Genomic DNA, 23,710 nt, shown 5'->3' with positions numbered 1-23,710 from the left:
CCCTCCACCTGTCAGTAGTGGGAGGGGAAGTGATTAGCCGATCTTGCCATGCTAGTTAGTTAACTAATAATGTTGAATTGTAGTGATTTTAATGGGGTTTTAAGATGTTGTAACCCGCCACGAGCCGCAAGGGAGCGGCGGGGAATAAATCGAATGATAATAATAATAATGATAATACAGTCAACTGTCATAGGGTGGAGATTCATAGGGTGGTATCATGTTGGTCGGAAGAGGGGCCCCAGTTGTTCCCAGTTGTTCCTAGTCCCAGCCTCAACCAAAGACCTGGCAGAAGAGCTCTGTTTTGCAGGCCCTGCAGAACTGAGAAAGCTCTGTCAGGGCCCTGTGCTCTTCCGGGATCTCATTCCGGAAGCTGCCTTACATGAATCCGACATTTGGAATATACAATTCTGGTTGCCAGATCTGGGTTTGGAAAAACTGAAGACTTTGGGGTTGTGACGGAGTGGGCAGGATTTGGGCTGGGGAGGGACCTCAGTGGAGTATAATGCTATGGAGTCAACCCTCCAAAGCATCCATTTCCTCCAGGGGAACTGATCTCTTTAGTCTGGAGAGGAGGTATCATTCTGGTTCAGGGTTAGCCATTCTGACTGGCAGCAGGTTTCGATGGTCGCAAACCTGAGACGTTTCCCTCTTGAACTTGATGCTGGGAATACTTTCTCTGGTGCTGCCAGGAATTATAGTGGCCATGTGTTCTATTGATGTGGTGACAAATTGCTTAAACTATTGCTCAGCTCTTCATTAGTGAATATGATTTTGCCTCTGGATTTGTTTTCTGATTCAGCAGGCCTGTTCTAAGTAGAGAGTACAATTTGCTGCCTTTTTGGAATCCAGTTTCTTGATAAGCCCAGAGAAGGAGGCTCACAGGTAGTAATGTTTATGCCGATTCTGAATCTAAAGTCCAGTTAACCTTAGAGCGTCAAGGCTAGCAGGCATGAGTATGCCACTGCAATGTGTAAACCAGAACCAATGGGATGAAATTAATTCAAAAGAAATTCCGTCTAAACAACCGGAAGAAGTTCCTGACAGAGCAGTTCCTCAGTGGAACAGGCTTCCTTGGGAGGTGGAGGGTTCTCCATCTTTGAAAATTGTTAAATAGAGGCTGGATAGCCATCTGATTCTGTGAAGGTTCAAGGGGGTGGCAGGTGACACTGGATGAGCGATAGGGTTGTGAGTGTCCTGCATAGTGCAGGGGGTTTGACTTAGATGACCCAGGAGATCCCTTTCAACTCTGTTATTCTATGTTTCTATGAGTCTAACCTTGGAGGCTGGAATTGTTGCCAGGCAGAAAACCCAGAACCCTGACAACAGCTTTTGAAAGGCTGGCTTAACTGTCCCAGGAGATGGAATGAGGGGTAGAGACCCTAGGTTATTGGGCTGTCCTATAAGAGCATCATCTCTCTCAGCCTCTAAGGAGGGGGTATTTAACACGATGTAATTGTACTGCTCTCGGCACAGGTGCTTTGTTTTGTGGATTTGTCCTACCTGCATCTGTGTATTTTCTATGTCATTGCAGTTAAATGTTTTAAAAAATTTAAAGGTTTTCTGGCTAGCGTGTGGTTAATTGGGCATTTTCATATTAGGCAAGCGGCCCTGAAAAGGCCCATTTAGGCTCTGGGTTATCACTGCAAGTAAGACTGTGGGGAAAGCTCTGGATGGGAACAGCTGAACAATGAGACAAGGAGGCCAGGAACACAACCCCAGTGAAGATGGAAACAGGAAAGGGGAAAGCAGAAGGCCAATGAGCCAGTCTCCACTGGCTCACTGTGACCTGTGGACCATCTTGTTGAGGAACAAAGCAATACTAGGCAGGGGGGACTTCTGCCAGCTGGGGCTCTCACTGGAGTGGTGGAACTGGAGCTGCTGGTCCTTGATGCCGTAGAGGTTCCGGGCGGAGCAGACAATGTACAGCTGAGAGTCCACTTCCCCCCGCAGGGTCAGGATGCTGGTTATGGTGTAGCCGGTTTTCTGCGAGTACACAAACTCCCGGTCGGTCTCGTTCACGGTCACGTTGCGGGTGGGCAGCTTGAAGATGATCACAGCCTCCGGGTTCGATTTTGCTGCACAGATGCACTGCACTGTGTCCCTTGCGGCTGTGCACTTGGATTCTGGGAGGATAAGGGGGGCAACTAAAGGATGGGGAGGAAAGAGAGGTGTAGAACGACAGACAGCAGGGTTAGTCTATTATAGAAACATTAAACAGGAGTCTTTAAGGTACCTTAAAGCAGAGGTCCCCAATCTTTTTGAGCCTGTGGGGACTTTGGGATTCTGGCACAGCATGATGGGAACAGTCACAAAATGGCTTCCATAAAATGGCTGCTGCAGCTTATGAAGAAGAGTTGGTTTTTATACCTTGCTTTTTCACTACCCAAAGGAGTCTCAAAGTGGTTTACAATCGCCTTCCCTTCCTCTCCTCACAACAGACACCCTGTGAGGGAGGTGTGGCTGAGAGAGTTCTGAGAGAACTGCTCTGTGAGAACAGCATTATCAGGACTGTGACTGATCCAAGGTTACCCAGCTGGCTCCACTGGGAGGAAAAGTGGGGAATCAAACCCGTCTCGCCAGATTAGGAGCTACCGCTCTTAACCACTATGGCAAGCTGGCTCTTGTCAGGTGTCTCCAGCCACGCATTGAACACCCTTGTGCTATTATTACAGCTGCTACCAAAGGAACATTAAAAAAATCTGTACAGCTAATTAAATCTGCAATGACCAATCAGAAATCTTGCCAGGCAAAAGTGCCAATCTAAGTTCACTGATTACCAATAGGATTAGATTGGAGTACCTCTGCATTGGCTTGGCTTGTCGGTGCCACTTGTTTACTTTTTAAGTGCAACCACGGCTCAGTCAAAGTTGCAATGCAACATGGTATGTGTTGTGTTGTATCGAATGGGAACCAAATTAAATGGGCCACTTCCACTGACCCCTCCCATTTCTCACCTCACACTCTCCTCATGTTGTTCCCCAGGAACCCCTGTTTCCCAGGAGCAGCTTTTTTGGGAGATCAGTGGCTTACAGTGGGAGGGGACAGGCAGAAAAGATTATTTTCACTCATAGAAAAGCGAGTCTGGATCCAGTCCATTAGTATTAAGGACAAGTGTGCGTGTGGGAACAGTACGGATTGTCCAATGGTGAAGGAGCAATGCTGATGCAATGGATTGCCCCCCTGCAAGCCCCTGTTGCATCAAAGGCTACGGAGAAAGAAAGGTGATGTGGGGAGCTGTACAGCTCTAGACTTAACCAAGCAGTGGTATTCTGCACATGCCCTGATGCGCTCTCTCCCTCACCCTCTTTGTTATTCAAACAAATCCCGAAGGCCGATGCTCACATTCAATGGTCAGGTTAAAGGCACTGTCACTCTTGCCAAACTGATTCTCGGCGATGCACCAGTATTCGCCGTCGTCCTCGTGTGTCACAGAGGAAAACTCCAGGGCCAGCTGGCTACTGTAGACCACAGTCTTCATGACCTTGTTCTCCTTGAAGATGGTGATGATGGGCTCAGGGTTGCTCTGTGTGCTGCACAGGATGGTCACGGGATCTCCCTCCACTGCTACCACCGACACATTCACGATGGGCTTCCAAGGGGCATCTGGAGAGGGGATAGAAGGTCGAGGGAAACATGCCTCTTTTACCTGCACAGCAATGCAAAGGAGAATCCTGAAATTTGAAATGTTTTCGGAAGACTCCCTGTATTTATACCCTGCAAAACGGAAACAGCTTCAGGAGGGAGCTTTAGCACCTCTTGGGACGCTTTCTAGCCATGGCAGTCATTCCACATGGATATCCAGCCAATTTGGTTCTTCTGCAAAGCTGTTGGAGGACCAATCCCACATGACCAGCATCTTGGTCCTCCACCCTGGGCACTATCTCCTATTTCTCTTCCGAGAATCAGATCCCTCCTCCCTCCCGCCAACTCCACGCTAGCCACTTACACATCACGGTCAAGGCCAGTGAATGGTTCTCCTTCCCATAGATGTTCTCAGCCACACAAGTGTAGATACCGTCTTGTAGGTAGGTTACATTTTCCAGACGCAGCGTGAGGCTCCCACCGAGCTCTTCATACAAAATATCATCTTCCCTGAGCCATGAGATCAGGGCCAGGGGGTTGCTGTCCACGGCGCACACCAGGACCACTGGCGAGCCCTGTATTACCTCTGCGGAGGAATTTGCTTGCACGATACGGGGTATGTCTGCAGATGAAAGGAAACCAGGTCAGTGTTGTATAGATTGTCTGGTTTCTTATTGCAGCAGCTAGAACTGGGAACTTGCTTTTAAAAATAGCCAAGGGACAAAGTAGACCAGAATTCCTCAGCCTTGTTAAGACTGTGGGCACTTCTGGGATTTGAGAAAGGACAGTGGGCATCACTTTAAAATGGTTACCATGGGGAGGCAGCTACAAAACACTGGGAGGTTTAAAGCCATTCTTCCGTTGGTGGGGGCAGATGTTTCTGAATGGGTGTTCCCTTCAAAGCTCAAGCTAATGTCTCCTTTGGTCTTCTGGAGCACTTCCTGATCCAGAGAGTTGGATGACAGCCAGGTGCTTTAAGAAATGGGGCTGGGAAAAGCAGTTGGGTGCCAGAGAACGCACCAGTGTGCAGTACAGCACCCAAGGGGACCACATGCTTTAGATTAAGTCTCCACCTCCGGGATGGTGGGTTGTCTTAGTGACAGTCACTTAGCAACGCAGACTCACATTTGACATCCAGGATGGAGATGGCATCAAACTCGAAGGTGGTGTTGATGTAGTTGACCTTGCAGCCCAACTCCTGATGGTTGTTCTCACGTGAAGGTAGGAACTTGAGCACGGAAATGAGAGACCATGTGCTGCCCTCCTCCTCCACCTGCCCATAGACCGAGTACTGAGACAAACCCTCATGGTTTGTCCAAGAGACAATGGGTTTCATCTCAGGGCAGTTGTCAGGCACCACACAACGCAGCTCTACCTCGGATCCTTCCACCACTTCTGGTGGGGTCACAATGGTGGGTTTGTCTGTAGGGTTGAAGGCATGATAAGGAAATAGGCAATTCTCTAACCACCTGCACTCCCATCCCTGTTAGGTGTCTAGTCACTGACTACCACTAAGTAATAATCTCTCTCTGAAAACTTATCCACTGTTATAATTTTTTCCCTGGGGAATTCCTCAAGGTTTTTAAGAAACTTATCAGGGTTTTGTCAATGAGAAGTTCAGTAACATAGGACAGACTTCCGTGCAAGAAAGTTTACTCAGTACTCATGATCTTACCCCATAGTAAAGCATCAGTTCTGCATGCAGATGGCCCCAGATTCAGTTTCTGGCATCACTATTTAAAAGGATCAGGGCTCATTCTGCACACATTGGATTAAGCACTTTCAATCCACTTTAGAAGCAGATTTGCCTGTTTTTCACAGGCAAATCCAGCTGCAAAGGCACATTGAAAATGTATTATCCAACTTTATCCAGGTAGTAGATATTGTGAAAGACCTCTGTCAGAGAATTTAGAGAGCCTCTCCTGATCGGAGTAGACAATACAGATCTCGATAGATCAGCAATCTCATTCAGGATAAAGCAGCTTCATGGGTTAAATATAAACTGATGAGTTTTAGGCTGTGCTCTTACTTCATTCACACTATTCCTCAATTCAGACAAAGTGGAAAGCTCCCTCTCCTCTTAACTCTGATCACTGCAGCCATGTGGAGAAGACATAGGAAATCAGTCACAGAACTGGTGTTGGCTAGTGATGTTACCCTTAAGGACTCACTGATAATCTCGAGGTTGCAGTGCTCTGAGTAGGTGTACTGATTGTAGCCGCCCAAGTCTCCACGGAAGTAATATTTGCCAGTTAGCTCTGGGCTGAGACGGGTGATCTGCAGAGTGCAGTTGCGCGCATTTAGGTCTCCAAGCAACCGAGTGCGCCCAAGGTAGCTCTCGTGGACAATGTTGGTGCGAGACTTGTAGACCACTGGAGGGTAGTTTTTGGGGTAAGGACTGTTAAAGTACCAGATGCCATGCACGACTGATGGGCGCAGTTCTTCAGGATAGTTGAAGCGGCAGGGGATGACTACACAGGTGCCCTCAAAGGCAGCAATGTTCTCTGGCATCCAGGCACTCCACGGCCCGGCTATTACCCCTTTGGAAAACACAGAAAGAGAGAGATGACAGGGATTGGTAGGACTGGGCAGGAAAATCCAATTTGTCCTTGGCCTCTTCCTATCCAAGGGTCTGTTCCTTTCTCTGTAATCATTCCTGTTTGTTTGGGCTTGCAATGTGTACTTTATGTTATGTTACTTCTAGTTAAAACATTAATCTCCAAGTCTGTACAATTCATAATCTAGTGAGTGAAATGCACCAACCAAATATTTACAGTGATCTACCAAAGACCTGTTTTTGCAATTCAGGGCAGATCCCTGATAAATCTCAATAAAAAGGGGATACTGCCACCTTGCCAGGCTACTAGGAGGGAAGGCCAAACATGGGTGGTGGCAGCACATGTGTAATATAAGTGGCGTGAAGGGTTATACTATACAAATTGTGCTGATGAAGCCAGGAGAATTAGCAGAGTGGTTTTGCATGCCACATTATGATCTGGGAGACCCAGATTTGAATTTCTGGTCTGCCATAGAGACTGCTGGGTGAACTTGGGCCTGTCAAGCTGTCTAAGTCTTATCAACTTCAAAGGCTGATTATTGTGAGGATGAAGTGGACAAGGGAAGGGTAAAGTGGAAGGGCATTGTACAGTACTTTGGGTCCCTGCAGGAATAAAAACAAGGTTTAAGTATCTAAATAAATAAATACCTCTCAGTAGCATCCAGAAGACTGGGAGACTCTTGTAAAAGAACTTCATGTTGCAAACTTATAAAGAATGGTGAGAAGACTGGTCTGTGGGAGAGAATGAGAAGCAGACATGAATTGAAGCAAAAAAGGACAACTGGACTTTTGGGAACAATAAAGTACCATGTCTATGTTGAGCTGAGACCTTTACAATGAGCCTGTCAAGCAACTAAGCCTCAGTTCTTTTAGTGGTTTCCTAAAGGAAATGTATTTGTGGGGCAAACATGCTGAGTAAGTGCACAAAGCAGCTTACAAAATTAATAAAATATAAAATGATCAAAACACCGTCAAAGTCAAAATGGACCCCATAAAAACTCACTGAAAACCAATATTTTAGAAGGAGAATGTGCACAGACCCTGGAGAGCCATTGCCAGTCTGAATAAACAATACTGATTTTGATGGACCAAAGGGTCTGATTCAGTAGAAGGCAGCTTCATATGTATTTGTGTGTGGCTCAGTGGGAGAGCATCTGCTGATTCCCAGAATCTTGAGCTAAAAGGATGTGAAAGACCTCAGCCTGAAACCTTGGAGGAGACCACTGTCTGTATGAGTAGACAATACTGGCTTTGATAAACCAAGAAGTGTCAAGAACGATCAGTGACTCATGAAAGCTCATACCCTGCCACAATTTTTTGTTAGTCCTCAAGGCGCTACTGGACTCTTGTTCTTTTGGTGGACTAATTCAGTATAAGGCAGCTTCATAAGGGTGGCTGGTGAGTTTTGAATTTGCTGGGGCTGTAGTGTAGTTGGGTCTTAGCATCTCTGCTTTGATTTGCACATACATTTATTTTTATTTATTATTATATTTATAGTCCGCCATTTCCTGAAGGCTCAGGGCAGGTTACATAATCTAAAATCATACATCATTTACAGAATTAAAAATTTAAAACATCCTAGGTTATGATTTCAGGAAGAGAAAAGGAGGGGGAATATATAAAAATTAACCCTCAGATGGAGTTTAATTAGTGGATTTGGACAGGGAGGGCAGTGGATTTTTGATAATAAAATCATAGAATCAGAGTGGGAAGGGGTCATACAGGCTATCTAGTCCCACCCCCTACTCAATGTAGGATCAGCCTAAAGCATCCAGGATAAGGATCTGTCCAGCTGCTGCTTGAAGACTGCCAGTGAGGGGAGCTCATCACCTCCATAGGCAGCCTATTCCACTGCTGAACTACTCTGAAATTCCCCCCCCTGATATGTAGCCGATATTGTTCTTCATGTAGTTTAAATTTATTACTGAGGGTCCAACCTCTGCTGCTAACAGGAACCTTTCCCTGCCCTCTTCAACCACAGTCCTGGCAGAAAACTCAATTTTACAAGACCTGCAGAACTGCTTAAGGGCCCACAGATTCTGATCTCATTGGGCTCCTGGTTACTGGAAACCTAATCCAAACATGTGACCAGCAGGAAACATACACCAAAAGTGAAGTGCAAGACATGGTGAGGACAGCACAAGAACAGAAATCTGATACACATATCACAGCACATTTGTTGAATATAGAAATGCATTTTCTCCATTTTGACTAGTAATTCATAACTGCATGTGTGAGTTAGTACACCCCTGCAGTGCGCATAGATATTATAGGCGAAAAGAAGATGACTATGCAGGTAAGGAGGATGAGGGAGGATGATGTGTCCAAGAGGCAAGAAAATGGATTGAAGCGTGTCAGGAGGAGAGGGTGGAGGGGGTGGACCGGTGCTAGAGGGAGCTTCCAGTGTCGAAAGCTGGCTCTGCACCTCCTGCTGCTTCCTGACAAAGAAAGGGGTGGGAGGTAAGAGGAACAGGCTATGTTGTACATCTTAAATCCGCGTGGCAAAGAATGGCCCAGAGCCAATACCATGGGTGGGTGTGAAACTGAATCTCTCAGTTTGTTTTCTGAATGCAATGGCTGAGTTGGGCACTGATGTGTAGCGAGTGCTTTCCTCAGTTGTGGCGGTCCAGGTACTTCACGTGCACTGAGGGGGTGGAGTACAACTCCCTCCTCCACTTATATTCTGAAGAAAGATGATAACAGAGAATGTAAGAATTACTATGGCATCAGCCTCTTGTCAGTTATTAGCAAAGTGTTCATGAAGATCATACGAACATCGTGAACAGACTAGTAGAGAAGAGCAAGCAGGATTTAGGCCTTATCGGGGCTGTATTGATCAAATGTGTACCATCCATCAACTAGCAGAGGAAAGAATTAAGTGCAGAAAGAGGACTGTCATCGCCTTTATTGACTTCAATTCTGCTTTTGACTGTGTCCACTGGCCTTCTGTATAGAAGGTACTAGAAACTGAAAATGTGTCCCCTCCAAACAGCATATGATGGTTCAACAAGCCAAGTGCAAACTTGAAATGAACTATCAGTTCACCATCCAGACTGGAGTGGACCAAGGAGATGTGGCCTCTTCCCTAATTTTTAACATTGTAGTTGAAGCCATTATGAGAAAAGCATTCAAGAACAGACATGGAGTTCAATTTGACCAAAACAACTTCCTGACAGATCTAAGGTTGGCAGATACATATTTGCTGAAACAGATGCAGAGGCTACTAACGTCCTCTACGACAGTGGTCCCCAACCTTTTTATCACCGGGGACCACTCAACGCCGGAGACCACTCAACGCCTTTTACTGAGGCCCGGTGGGGGGGGGGGGTAGTTCTCTACTCTCAACCACTGCCCTAGCGCTCTCTGATCGCTATGGTAATGTTTAAACATCCCTTCAAAATAAGATACAGACACGCCACAACAATGGAGTGTGTTGTAAAGGGCTGGGGGGGGATGAAATAAAGGGCCGGGGAGGGAGAAGGCATCCTTCGGGGCCCACCTCCAATTAGTCCAAGGACCACATGTGGTCCGCGGCCCACAGGTTGGGGATCACTACTCTACAACATTGCCTGCATCACCCAATCTTACAGCTTAAAACTAAATGTGGACAAAACCAAAGTCAAACCCCAGATGGATCACTGACAAATGTATACCTCAATGGAGCCCGAATTGAGCAAGTCAAAGAATTTAAATACTTAGGTTCATTGGTGCAAGAAAAGAAAGTGTCCTCTACCACTGAAGCCCACAATAGGACTGGTCAAGCAGTATCAGTATTTGACACACTCAAATGGTGCCTTTGGAAGAAGATGAATATCTCTCACAAGACCAAAGCTCGTCTCTTCTGGACATGATCCCGCCAGTCCTCCTATATGGATCAGAAACATGGACTTTACCAAAGCCTGACATAACTCAAAACCTTCCAAATGCAATGCCTGCGGCAGATTCTGGGGGGTCTCTTTATGCGATCATAATTTAAATGAGACAATTCGGACAAAATATGACAACCAGCTGCAAATTAAAGAACAAATTCACAAATGCAGACTGCAATGGTTTGACCATGTCCAACTCCTCTGGTGAGAACAACCAACTGAATGGAAGATCCAGTGACAGGCACCAAAGAAAGATTGAGGAAGACCTTAGAAACCAGACTATCCACATGGCCAAAACTACTGCCATCAATTGCCAGGAGTGGAAATGTATTATAATGCACCCACCTGGGGCCTCTCCCCTTCCCACCCCCTCCATCATTGGACATGGGGGGGGGGTTCGATGTGACTATATATAGTCATATCACCCAATAGATATTTAACAAATTTTAAAAATATATAAAGAATTAATTAACCTCCACCCATTTGAGAAACCCTTCCAGGGCTGTCAAGAAACCCACAGCAGCATATTGGCTGAGAGGACAGCTTACTCCATCAATCACCAGCTAAAGGATAAAAAGAAGAAGAGGAAGAAGACTTATACTTGTCATGAAGAATATTAAAATCAGTTTTTATATTTGAGTAAGTACATGGATTGCTTGGCTTCAGAGTGCCAGCAGAGGGCAGTGGTATGATTTGTATTTGTGCTGTCAAATCGCTACCAATTTATGGCGACCCCAGCACCGTGCTTTGAAGGCAAGTGAGGAGAGGCAGTTTGTGGTAACGCATCTAGGGTATGGCAGCTAGGGCATGTACCCTGAGCACCCATTTGATGGAGGGGATGCAGGACACAATTCAGAGCAATGGATGAATTGTAGTCCATTGACATCTGGAAAGCCCAAATGTGGCTGACCCTGGCATCGTTTATAGTCAGTGATAGACTTATAAATTTGTCCACTATCCTATCCAGTTTATATAAACTGGTGGCCCTCACTGTGTCCTGTGGTACTGTATTTCACAGGTTGATGAGGAACAGGTGAACAGTACCCTTTTTTGTCTGCCTTGAAACTACTGCCAATCATAGGCCAAGCCATGAGTTCCCCTACCATGGGAGAGACTGAGACTCAGAAAACCTTTATGGGCATACATAATCACAATCCAAGGAAAAAAGGGATTAGGCAAGACTATGCTCCTGCACTAGTCTCCATATTTATTTGGCGTATACTTCCAAGGGCATTGGGAACCCTGGTCAGTTTCATGGGATCCTTTCCGGAAAGCATTAATTTGATGATAAGGGATTTAAAATTAACTTTAAGATTTAAATACATCAAATATGACTGGATTAAGGCTCATTGGGAGGAGAAGGAGATTATTATTATTAGATTAATTCCCCACCACTTCCTGACCAGCTCGTGGCAGGTTACAGCGTCTTATAAAATCCCCATTAAAACACCCACTAAAAGACATCAAGAAACGCAACATTGCAGCAAACCCAGTCCCAACCGCCACTACTAGAGGTCTAATGATGTACTGCTAGATCAGAACAGCTTGATTGGTGCAATGGCAAGCCCAAGGTCACTCAGCTGGCTGCATGTGAAGGAGCAGGGAATCAAACTTGGCTTGCCAGATTAGAAGCCGCCACTTTCAAAGACGACACCATGCTGGCTTTGGGAGTGCTGAAAGCCAGAAGAAAGTTTCAGGGGTTTCTCAATGGTAAGCAGTTGAGAAAGGCTGGTCTAGTCTATAATCTTTCCAAACACAGTGGCCAGTCAGATGAAACGGCCACAGCTTCACATCACCCGCCCCCAACCCAGCTGTGGCTGTAAACAGTGGACACATCAGTTCTTCTCATCTCCTTCATTATGACCTTTGCAAAAGACATCTCCAAGAAAATCAGCAGGACATCAAAGGAATAGTACTCCAAGGGCATCTTAGTCAAAATATTTTTACTCCATCTCCCCAAGGGCCATTTACTGATCAAGAAGCTTAGAGGGGGAAAATCTCTGGCTCACTAAGCCGATCTTCAGATCATCTGGCAGAGCAGAGAACCGTGGAGAAGAACATAAGACCTTTGACACAAGAGCTTCCAACGGCCAGCTGTTTCACCCTGTGGAAAGTGCCATCGAATCACCACTGACTTATGGTGACCCTGTAGGATTTTCAAGGCAAGAAACATTGAGAGGTGCTTTGCCATGCCTCCACGTCTCAAGCCTGGTATTCCTTGGTGGTCTCCCATCCAAATACTAGCCAGGACTGATACTGCTTAGCTTCTGAGATCTGACAAGTTCAAGCTAGCCTGGGCTATCCAGTATTGCTATATTCATTGGCCTTTATTATGTCCTTGGACATTGCCATATATTTTAAATCGCAACAGAGCAGCATTTCACGCCCAGCTCAAACGTTTCTTTGCAAGAACCAAACAAAGCATTTGTCCCACAGCATCTACAGAGAATAATCCCGATGAATGGGGCAACCTTGAAATGAACACACCTATGTTTGTGTGTATGTGTGAAGTGCTGTCAAGTCACAGCCAACTCCCAGGGACTCCAGCAAAGGCAAGTGAAAAAGAAGCAGAGGTGTTTTGCTGTTGCCTCTCTCTGCAGAGTCCTCCTTGGATGTGGGGGTGCCTCCCATCCCGGTACTGCTGCCGCTTAGCCTTGGAGATCCGATAAGATATGGCTAGACCTTGTTGCCTTCCCTCCCAATCAACACATGGAGTTCCCTTAAACTATTGAGCCATCTAGCTGGGTTTGGGCTACTCTAGCCAACTGTGGCTCTCAGGCAGAGAAGGTGTTCTCCCTCAACATCTTCTCCTGGAGATCTTTTAATTGCAGGTGGCAGGGACCGAACTTGGGAACTTCTGCAATACAAAGCAGGTTGCCATTGAGCCATTGCGCTCGATCATCCTGTGTTTCAGCCAAATGCCAATATTAGCTACAGTTTTCACAGGGATCCAGACCAGGCCCCCTGCCCTGGGGTTAGGCAGCAGTCAGTTCCTGTCATCTTGACCCCTCTTTCCATCCCTCCAGAGGCTGGGATGGGAGCGTTGGAGAGTTTGGAGGCATTACTGCCATGTTGCTCTATTTGACTATGATTTTGTGGTCCGTTTTAATGCAGTTTTATTGGGTGTTTTCCTGGACATTTGTAACCCACCATGAGTCGGTCTCGGGGGTGGTGGGAAATAAATTGAATAATAATAGCATTATTATTATTAATAATAATAATAGTGAAATCGTCTGCTGAGATGGGGAGGGGGCAAACAGAAGCACTTCTTCATGAGTAATTCAGTTGTGCAAATCAATGCCCATGGCTGTAGTTGTGGCCATGAGCACGGATGGTTTTCAAAAGGGCATTAAGCTGATGAATGGAAGGGAGGTCCATCCATGGCTGCCAGCCATGGCAATCCAAGGGAAGTGTCCATTGTCAGAGGCAACAAATCTCTGAATTCCAGTGCTAGGAAACAACACCACTCAATCAATAATTCAGGACAGTCATGGAACGGCAGAATAAAACATACAGGGAAACCACACTAGGGGAAGGCCTTTCAGTCTGTGGATGTTCTTAGGACACTGTGCAGAGTACAGGAGAGGCTATACCCAAGTTGTGGTGATCAGGGGGCACCTACAGAGCCCCAGTTCCAGAAGGCAAGACCCTATGCCAGCCCTTTTCAACCTTTTAACCATGTAGGAACTACTGGGATATTTTTCAGACTTCAGAGAAGTGGGCACGGAAGTAAGATGCAGGAGCCAACCAATCATTCAATCACTTACCATTTCCATTGTAGAGAAAGAGACTAGGGTGTAGTCTGCACGGGGCTTTTCACCCACCCCCAGTTCAAATAAATCCCTCCCGTCTACACTGAATTCGATTTCCATTTCTCCTTCATCCCATTCAGCCAGGACAAGAAACTTGCTACAAGCTTTAAGGAGTGCCCCTGAGAGCCACCTCCTGCCTCCCCACTGAGGAAGGATCTAGATTCATTACGGATTGTCAACATACTTGCTATGATAGGGTCTGGCTGCAGTCACCATATGCCAAACCCCCATGATGCTATTACATTAAAGAGAATAATCCCCCGAACATCCATGAAAATGCCCAAGATGTCTACGGCAAAATATGTGCGTCCTTGCTGGCTTATTCCCCCTGGTACATTTTGCTAGCCTGCACAGAAGAAGAACCAGCAGAAAGCAGAGGGAATGCAAAATTATAGACTTGTCGAGAATCCGTAGGCTTCCTTGTGGGAGGAATTGCTTACATCCTTCTAGGAGAACTGGGGGGTGGGGGAGGAAGCTTTTTCAGTGCAAAGTCTAGGGGCATGGTAACATCACTCACCAGCAGGTTAATTACCTCCCTTTGCGCATTAAGGTAAGCCAATGCTTTCTCTCTGCTCATGTAGATCACTGTGACATCAATAGCCAGGAGGGAGAAGAAAAGCTGTTTGTTTCTTAATCCTCCACTTTTCACTATCCAAAGGATTCCCAAAGCGACTTGCAAACATCTTTCCCTTCCTCTCCCCACAACAGATACCCTGTCAGATAGATGGGCCCAAGAGAGCTCTCGCAGAACTGCTCTGTGAGAGCACCTCTTCGAGAACTGTGAGCGGCCCAAGATCAGCCAGCTGTCTGCCTGTGGAGGAGTCATCAAGAATCAAATCCAGTTCTCCAGATTAGAGTCTGCCGCTCTTCACCACTACACCATGCTAGCTCTCCCTCTGCCCATTTAGATCACTGGGACATCAATGGCTTGTACACCAGTGCTCTCCTTCTGTTCTCTTTGATCACTCAGACATTAACAGCCAATGAGCCAATCCTTTCTCCCTCTTTCATCTCCTCTGGACCCGTTTGCAGCTTCCTGCAGGTGCAGAGATGGAGGACAGTTGCCATAATAACATGTTCGCCTTTCATGCTCCATAGAAAAGCACAGTGGTCCGACTCAGAAGAAATAAACCGAGGAGAGGTGTGTACGTGCGAGGCACACCCCGCAGAGAACACTCAACTAGCTGGCACAGACTCTCTGGCAGGTCCCCCCCCCCTCCATCTCTATAGCTCTTTGCCTGTTACTCAGAGAGCTGCAAGCTCGCAAATGATATTGTCACGGACCCTGAGTTTATTTTTTATCCTACAGAATTTGTATCCCCCCTTTTTGCTCTCGCAAGGGACATCAAGGCGGCTAGCAAATTAAAGCACGCCTAATAAAACCACATTTTAAAACCAACCAAATCATCAACGCGTCACTGAAGCAAAGGCAGCAAGTGCTGGAGAAAAGCCCCAGTGGCGTACAAAATCATTAAAAAAACAACTACTATTAAAATATTTAAGGCGATTCAAATGTGGGGCAGGAAGGAGGGACCACTGAGGGAATGCCAAAGAAGGAGGTGCGGTGAAATATCTCAAGGGGAGGGCGTTGGTAAAGAAAGGCCAAGATCAGACCTGCAACCGCCTAAAATTCATTGAGTGGCTTTAGTTTCAATATTATCTTTAGATAACTAGATGGTTTTTTTTTATTCTGGCAGAGAAAAATAGAAGTCCAGGCTTAATGGCACTTTCCAGCTCGATCAGCGGTGTCAGCGGTAACATTTCCCCCCCACTGTAACTAACATTTTAATGTTGTGAACTACCACGAGCCTGCCCAGAGACTGGGGTGGTCTATACAGTTTAAGAATTAGTAGTAGTAGTAGTAGTAGTAGTAGTAGTAGTAGTAGTAAACAGTCATGAATCACAGAATCATAGAATCATAGAGTAGGAAGGGGCCTCATGGGTCATCCAGTCCAACCCCCTGCATGATGCAGGGCACTCACAACCCTCTCGCTCATCCACTGTCACCTGCTACCCCCTTGAGCCTTCACAGAATCAGCCTCTACGTCAGATGGCTATCCAGCCTCTATTTAACAATTTCCAAAGATGGAGAACCTACCACTTCCCGAGGAAGCCTGTTCCACTGAGAAACTACTCTGTCAGGAACTTCTGGATGTTTAGACGGAATTTTTTTGGAAGTAATTTCATCCCATTGGTTCTGGTCCGTCCCTCCGGGGCAAGAGAGAACAACTCTGATCCATCCTCCAGTGGTCCCCAACCTTTTTGTCACCGGGGAGCAGTCAGCACTTGACAAGTTTACTGAGGCCCGGGGGGGGGGGGGATAATATTTTGCTGAGGAATGATGCCACCGCCGCCTGAGGCCCTGCTCCACTTGCTTTCCTGCTGGTGCCCCTGGCTACCCGCCACCTGCTGGGGGGTGCTGCCAGCAGCAGATGCGCAGTGCCACGCCGAGGGGGGTCCCAGCCATGGCGGCCGCTGGAGAGCACCAAAGGTGAGCTGGCGGCAGAGTGGCAGGGCAGCCCCCGAGGCAGCAGCCAGAGAGGACAATGAGGAGGAACCACGGCCCAGTACCGACTGATCCACGGACCGGTACTGGTCCCAAGACTGGGGGTTGGGGACTGCTGCTCTACATGGCAGCCTTTTAAATACTTGAAGAGGGTTATCAGATCCCCTCTCAGTCACCTCCTGGCAGTTTTCCCCAGCTTGGGTCTGGAGTACTCCCAGAATTATAACTGAGCTCCAGATCCCAGAGATCAATTCCCCTGGGGAAAAATGGCAGCTTCAGGGGCAAACTTCTTGGTCTACCATAGATTCTAAGTGAAAATCCCTCCCCGAATTCTCTCTTCCACAGGCACCCGCCCCCCTCCCCCAAATTTCCAAGAATTTTCCAGGCTAGAATTGGTCACCCCCAACAGCTCACTTGTTCAGATACAGGGAGAAATCCTTTGGCACACAATGTTTTATTAACCTTTAAGGTACCACTGGACTTCTGTTTCGGTAGACAAGTAGGGAGAATGATCGTCCCGCAAGCAGAATCTGCATGCAAGAGGGGAATCGAAAATCCTGCCGCTCCCGAAAACGGCTGGTTTCCAAGTCATCAGACATCGGATATGGCCCCAGACACAGGATACCGCAATGGCTGCCAGATCTCTCCACAGCACTGGTTCAAAGAGCCATTAGCCAGATAATAAGGGTTAATTGTCCCGGAGTCCCCAAGATTCCGCTAAAGAGCAACTTGGCATGAATGGCACAGTATGTGCAGATCTCAAACACACACACATACACACCACATAAAAGGTTGCCACAGTCCACCATAGCACCAGATAGCACCATGTTCAGAGCTGGTGGGCAGTGCCTGTGCCCTCAGGCCCTCGGACCTGGTGCTAGTAGCAGAGGAGGGGGGGAGGAATGAAAATAAACAAATGGAGAGTAGGGGTGCCACCCTCCAGGTGGGACCTGGGGAACCCCTGGAATTACAGCCCATCTCCAGAGTGCAGAACCCCCCTGGAGGAAATGAACATTTACAGGGTTGCAAACCTCCTTGGAGTGGCTGGAGAGCTCCCAGCAGAGATCAGTTCTCCTGGAGAACTTGGTCATCTTGGTAAGGAGGCATGTACTTAGAATCCTAGAATCATAGAGTTGGAAGGGACCTTCTAGTACGGAAATGCCCAATTAACCACACTCTAGCCAGAAAACATGAGCCTCTTGTGGCGCAGAGTGGTAAGGCAGCGATATGCTGTCTGAAGCTGTCTGCCCATGAGGTTGGAAGTTCAATCCCAGCAGCCGGCTCAAGGTTGACTCAGCCTTCCATCCTTCCAAGGTCGGTAAAATGAGTACCCAGCTTGTTGGGGGGTAAACGGTAATGACTGGGGAAGGCACTGGCAAACCACCCCGTATTGAGTCTGCCATGAAAACGCTAGAGGGCGTCACCCCAAGGGTCAGACATGACTCGGTGCTTGCACAGGGGATACCTTTACCTTTAGCCAGAAAACCTTTTAATCTTTTAAAAAATTTAACTGCAGTGAAATAGAAAATACACAGATGCAGGTAGGACAAATCCACAAAACAAAGCACCTGTGCCGAGAACAGTACAATTACATCGTGTCAAATACCCCCTCCTTGGAGGCGGAGAGAGATGATGCTCTTACAGGGCAGCCCGATAACCTGGGATCTCTACCCCTCATTCGATTTCCTGGGGCTGTTAAGCCAGCCTTTCAAAAGCTGTTGTCAGGGTTCTGGGCTTTCTGCCTGGCAACAATTCCAGCCTCCAAGGTTAGACTCATAGAAACATAGAATAATAGAGTTGGAAGGGACCTCTTGGGTCATCTAGTCCAACCCCCTGCACTATGCAGGACACTCACAACCTTATCACTCCTCCACTGTAACCTGCCACCCCCTTGAGCCTTCACAGAATCAGCCTCTCCATCAGATGGCTACCCAGCCTCTTTAAAAAATTTCAAAGATGGAGAGCCCACCACCTCCCGAGGAAGCCTGTTCCACTGAGAAACCACTCTAACTATCAGGAACTTCTTCCGGATGTTTAGACAGAATTTCTTTTGTCACACCACATCCCTGCTGAGCTCTCACAATCCTCCCTGGGATTGCTGAGCTCTCACAATCCTCCCTGGATGCCTCCAACCCTGAACCTCCAGGCATGTCCCAATCTGGAACTGGCAGCCCCTTAAAGCAAGATGGCTGCCCCGCAGTAGCCAGCTGGGATTGTTGTGAGGCAGCCGATGTGGCGTCCCCTACTCTCTCCCAGTGGTGCTAGGCCACTCGGGCACCACAAACAGCATCCCGGCGCAAGAGGGACGCCCCCAAAAGGATCAGGGTGAGGGCTGCAGCGTGGCTGATGTGACGTCTCCCTCCACCACCCTAACTCTGGGGCAACATGCGTACTCAGGCATAGGAAAGAAGCTGGTCTCCAGGAGCTGGCTGCCAAACAAACGCCGCACTCAGGGTGACACAGGCCCCCATTGTTGAGCGGCTGCCGGTGACACCCACTCTCTCCCTTCTGTCCCACAGCCCGGCACAAGAGCTAGTCTGATCCTGACCGGGTGGGGTAAGCTGTCCGCATCACGCACCCAACAAAAGCAACCTGTGCCTCTATCAATACACCTCTTGTCCCCTGTGGCATTGGTCCTCCGCCTCCGCCTTCATGCCTCTCCTCATCTCTCCCTCCGCATCCCCGTGTCCCTGCTGCCTAGGCCCTGCAAGCCAAAGCTCACGTCTCACCTCTGGGGCTGTGCGGACCAGGCAGGTTTTTCTTTTCAGAGCCACCGGCAGCGTGATCCTCGGAGCAGCCTGCAAGAGGCTCGGTCAGATGCCTCTTCCGTCCCCCTCTCTCCAAATCCCCGGAGGCTCGGATGCCGCTGATACTTAATCAGAGAGACCGACACTGATCGGTAACACTTAATCCTCGGGGAGTTTGAGGGCAAACGGGCACTCTGGGGCCCGGTCCGGAAGCATGTGGAGCAACAACGCTGAAGAGAGCGCCTCTGAGGCTGTGCAAAGAGTTCCTACAATCTGGGTTTTTCAGGGGAAGGTTTCCCTGGGCCCATTCCGCACTCTTTGGATTATGCACTTTAGAAGTGGATTAGCCTGTTCTGCACAGGAAAATCCTGCTGCAAAAAGCAGATTGAAAGTGCATTATCCAATACATGCAGAATGGGCCTAACAGGTCAGAAGGTGGGTCTCTTTTTGTCGAACTAAGAGGGTGAGTAGAGAGGTATGGTTCAGCCTACCACCCCCACTGTCCCTCCTGCATGAACCTAGTTAGAGCAGCAGAGCCGAAGAAGCACCGCTTTTTACACCCCACTTTTCACTATCCGAATGAGTCCTGAAGCGGCTTGCAAACAGCTGTGCCTTCTCCCCACCACAGACACCCTGTGAGACAGGTGGGGGCTGAGAGAGCACTGTGAGAACAGCTCCATGAGAACCGTGACTGGCCCAAGGTCACCCAGCTGGCTGCATGACGAAGAGCAGGCAATCAAACCCTGTTCTCCTTATTAGAGACTGCCACTCTTGACCATTCCACCATGCAGGCTAGGAGTTCCCAAATCTCACCCTCCTCAGGCTCTACCCCCTAAATCTCCAGGGATTTCCTAAACCAGAGCTGGCCACCCTGGTCTACCTTCAGGGTTGTGAGCAACCTCAGTGGAATTCTAACTGCTCTGCCTGCCGACCAGCAGTACCAGCGACCAATGGCAATAAACAGCCCCCCTGCCTATGGGCCTGGCTCCTACCCTCTCTTGGGTGAGTGACATCCACTCAGGTTACGCATACGAGGAGATCTTATCACCAGGGAGCCTGCAGGGATGGGACAGGGGAGCTGGCGACCAGCCGAGCCAGCAAACGGAGTCTGCAGGACAGAACTGGAAACGGCAGACAAACCTGCGGGGTTAAAAAAGGGAGATGCTTAAGAAAGAGAGGGAGGCTTTGCTAGGAAAGGAGATTGAAAACATGGCTGGGAGGCTTCATTCCTTTAATTGGCTCTGGGAGGATATTGTGTTGCTGGTTTCAAGAGGTGGGCAGGCATGGAGAGAAAGAGCCAGAACCCAGAAATCCTGTCTGGCTCTGTGGCAGGGATTTCCAGGCGTTTTTGCATCTGCTTAAGGAGCCACATCTGTTGCCCTGCAAGCGGTCCTCTTAGCTAAGAGAGCCAGCATGGTGTTGTGGTTAGAATGTTCGCCTAGGATCTGGGAGACCCAGATTTAAATTCCCCATCCTGCCCTAGAAGTTCACTGGCTGAACATGGGTCAGTCATTCACCTACTTTACAGGTGAGGATATAACAGAGGAGAGGAGAATGACATAAGCCAGCGGTCCCCAACCCCTGGTCTGGAGACCGGTACTGGTCTGCGGATCAGTCAGTAATGGGCCACGGCTCCTCCTAATCCTCCTCCCAGGCTACTGCCTTGGGGGCTGCCCTGCCACTCTGCCACTGGTTCACCTTTGGTGCTCTCCGGCAGCCACCATGGCTGGTGCTCTCCCTCGGCGTGGCACTGCGCAGTTACTGCTGGCAGCGCCCCCCAGCAGGCGACGGGAAGTCATGAGCGCCAGCGGGAAAGCAAGTGGAGCAGGGGCTCAGGTGGCAGTGACGTCCCTTGGCAAAAGACTACGCCCCCCCTCCCCGGGCCTCAGAAAAATTGTCAAGCGTTGACTGGTCTCCGGTGATAAAAAGGTTGGGGACCACTGACATAAGCCACTCCCCACCCACCCCCTGGGAAAGAAGGGCAGAATATATGTGAAATAAAATAAAAATTAGGCTGATTCTGGGGTTTTGTGACCTGTCTTGACATGACCACCTGCTCACAGGTGTCCTGCAGATGGAACAAGGTGGCTGAGATTCCCAATTTCTTTCTACCTCCCTCTTCTCACAGTAATGGGGTTGCTTTTGGGGAAACACAGGCAGGGATTCACGTTCTCTGCCCTCGTGCCTCAGACTTTATGCCGTCAGCCCTCAAAACCACGCGCATTTCTAATTAGCTGTGGATCAAACAAGAAAAGAGGCTTCAGGATCCGAGATGACTCCTCCTCCCACGCCAGCTTAAAAAAAAAATGCATAGTGAAGACAGGATTCAGGTCAGGACCTTGCAGAAAGGGAAAGAGAAGGTTTTAACCCTTCTTTCCCAGGGATGCTGCATGTCAAAAGTGACCTCCCGAGTTGTTATCGTCACTTAAAAAAAAATTGGCAAAACGTTGGGTCAGGGGTCCAGGGAGAGCCTGAGCCATTCTCCATGCCACTGGCCAAAGGGGAGGGTTTTGGTAAAGGGCAGGGAGAGAAGAGCTAACTCCCTGCCTCTGTTCTGATGTATCAGGATTCCCTTTGCTCTTATCCAGCCTGTAAAACCCTATTGGAGATACATTCATGGTTTCATCCTTTCTCGCTTGTTTGTGTTTCCTACTTCCAGTCCATCCCTGGGAAACCCCTGGATAGGACAGGGACGTGATGTACTTACAGTCACACACAGAGACAGAAAGAGAGAGAGAGGCCCATTCCGCACACACTGGATAATGCACTTTCAGTGTACTTTTGCAGCTGGATTTTCCTGTGCAGAACAATGTGAAAGCACATTATCTAGCGTGTGCAGAATGGGCCAGAGAGAGAGAGAGAGAGAGAGAGAAAGTAAATAAAATGTCCAGCAACTGTTTGTAGACCCCACCCTTTGACACAGAGATTCCCTTCTTGCTGGGTGCTACCTCTTGAAGGTGCCAGCAGCAGTCCCTGGCAAAACAACAGGGACTAGAGCCACGATGGCCACACAGCTGTGAAAGCCTCCGACAATTCAACTTTCTCATTTGCCTGGGCAGATAGATCTGCCCATTCAGTATGTACATCGAATAAATCTGCCGATTCATCATGCATCCCAAGAGAACAAAGCCCTTTTGATTGGCTAGAACAGACAAAATTGCTTTAATTGGGGACGGACCAATAACTGTAACAAATACTTCTTCCTTATAACATTATAGGTGTACAGACTTCCTCTGTATACTTTTTGCCTCACAACAACCCTTCAAAGTAGGCCTGTATCAAAGCTGAAACAGCAGGGCTTCTCTGTTTAGCAAGCTTTGAACTTGGCGCTTGGTGCTCCACAGGTCCACCTCTCTGCCTGCAGCAGGGGTGGTGGCGGTGGAGATTTTCCAGAATTCTGGAAGATCCCCAGGCAACAGAGATCACAGCCTTGGGAATTCCAGCCCTGCTGAGCTCTCCCCACCCAAACCCCACCCTCTCTGGGCCCCACCCCAAGTCTCCAGGAGCCCTAACCACTAGGCTGCATTCGTCTGCCTTACGCCGAACATCACAACTGAAATGATGTACGACTGGAATTGCAGCAGGCATCTGTCTGTTCCGACTCTCGTCATGAAAACCTCCCAAGCCATTTCCTTCTGGGATTGTCTGGAGAAGTAAGCTCTGAGAACGCAAAGCGGGAGGCATTTTGCTGGTCTTTAGGGTGCCCTCGGACTCCTGTTTCATCTTGCTGCGACAGAGTCACTGGGCTCCCCTTGCACATGCGACGGCACCTGGCTTTTTGCAAACCGGACTTGCCCTTAGAAAGGAAAGGTTTTATAAACCGTGCTGGGAATCTCATTTGGGATTAAATCCCCCCTCTTTGAGCACCTCTGCCCTGGTCTTGCAGCTGTCCGTGCCTTTGCCCATTTCAGCCATCAGCCCTACTTCATCTCATTATTGCCGTTGGCAGCTCTGTTATATATCTCTTAGGAATGGGGGGGGGGCTGTCTGTTCACAACCCCTTGCCAAGGAAAACGACCCCCTCCCACTCCCAACGGCAGTGCTCCGACCTGTCCATCCAGACCCACGGGATCAGCATGGCAGGGGGCGAACACTCTTCAGCCTCTCCCGGCAGCGGGATCCTGGCAGATAAACAAGCAGCTCAATCTCAGGCTGCAATGAGACCACGGCAGAGATGCTGCTGTGGCCCCAGAAACGATGCTTCGCCAGAGGCAGGAGGGCATTTCGAAGGAGGCCTCTTTGTCGTCCGTCCCCCCCCCCTCCATGGCTGCTGTTTCTGGACCGAAGAGGAGAGAGAGGGAAAGGCCTGCCTCATTGATTCTGATGGCCAAGGGGAAGATGAATTTGCTCTCGGTCTCCTGGCACGCAAAAGGATTGCCTTTCCTCTTTGCAGGTTTTCCCCGATTCTCTTAACCCTTGCAACTGAGCAGACAGAAGGGAACTGGGAAAACAGTTTGGGCAGGGCAAGGGTGCCCTCGACGCCAAACTATTATCCCGCTTTGGAGCATCTGACATGTGGTGGTCTCCATATCGGCGAAAGAGCCGGTTTCCCCTGTCCAGGACTGAGAAGGCAGCAAGTCCCTGAACCTCATCTCCTGGCAACCCAAGAGTTCTCTTTTGCAAGATGCCCCAGGTCA

General features: G+C 48.5%; 1 protein-coding gene and 1 long non-coding RNA gene across 6 annotated transcripts in view; one reads left to right on the top strand and one right to left on the bottom strand.

The window, feature by feature from the left end:
• Positions 1–23,710, bottom strand: part of MAG (myelin associated glycoprotein) — a 72,340-nt gene that overhangs the window by 9,760 nt on the left and 38,870 nt on the right. For 4 of the 5 annotated variants that reach the window (XM_077336946.1, XM_077336949.1, XM_077336950.1 and 1 more), the window contains exons 3-8: positions 6,788–6,871; positions 5,754–6,122; positions 4,708–5,004; positions 3,947–4,204; positions 3,343–3,603; positions 1,857–2,144 (exon numbers count right to left, since the gene is read on the bottom strand). In XM_077336946.1, coding sequence (XP_077193061.1) covers positions 1,857–2,144; positions 3,343–3,603; positions 3,947–4,204; positions 4,708–5,004; positions 5,754–6,122; positions 6,788–6,836 — 1,522 coding nt within the window. In that variant the 5' untranslated portion in view covers positions 6,837–6,871. Of the gene's footprint in view, positions 1–1,856; positions 2,145–3,342; positions 3,604–3,946; positions 4,205–4,707; positions 5,005–5,753; positions 6,123–6,787; positions 6,872–8,665; positions 8,823–23,710 lie in introns of all 5 variants that reach the window. The other variant, XM_077336947.1, reaches the window with a different exon arrangement.
• Positions 1–23,710, top strand: part of LOC143837307 (uncharacterized) — an 84,718-nt gene that overhangs the window by 38,372 nt on the left and 22,636 nt on the right. The window lies entirely within an intron of this gene.

Source organism: Paroedura picta, chromosome 5 (assembly GCF_049243985.1).
Source record: "Paroedura picta isolate Pp20150507F chromosome 5, Ppicta_v3.0, whole genome shotgun sequence".
Classification (NCBI taxonomy): domain Eukaryota; kingdom Metazoa; phylum Chordata; class Lepidosauria; order Squamata; family Gekkonidae; genus Paroedura; species Paroedura picta.
The sequence above is the reverse complement of the archived record's forward strand: the minus strand, read 5'-3'. Positions and strand labels throughout refer to the sequence as shown.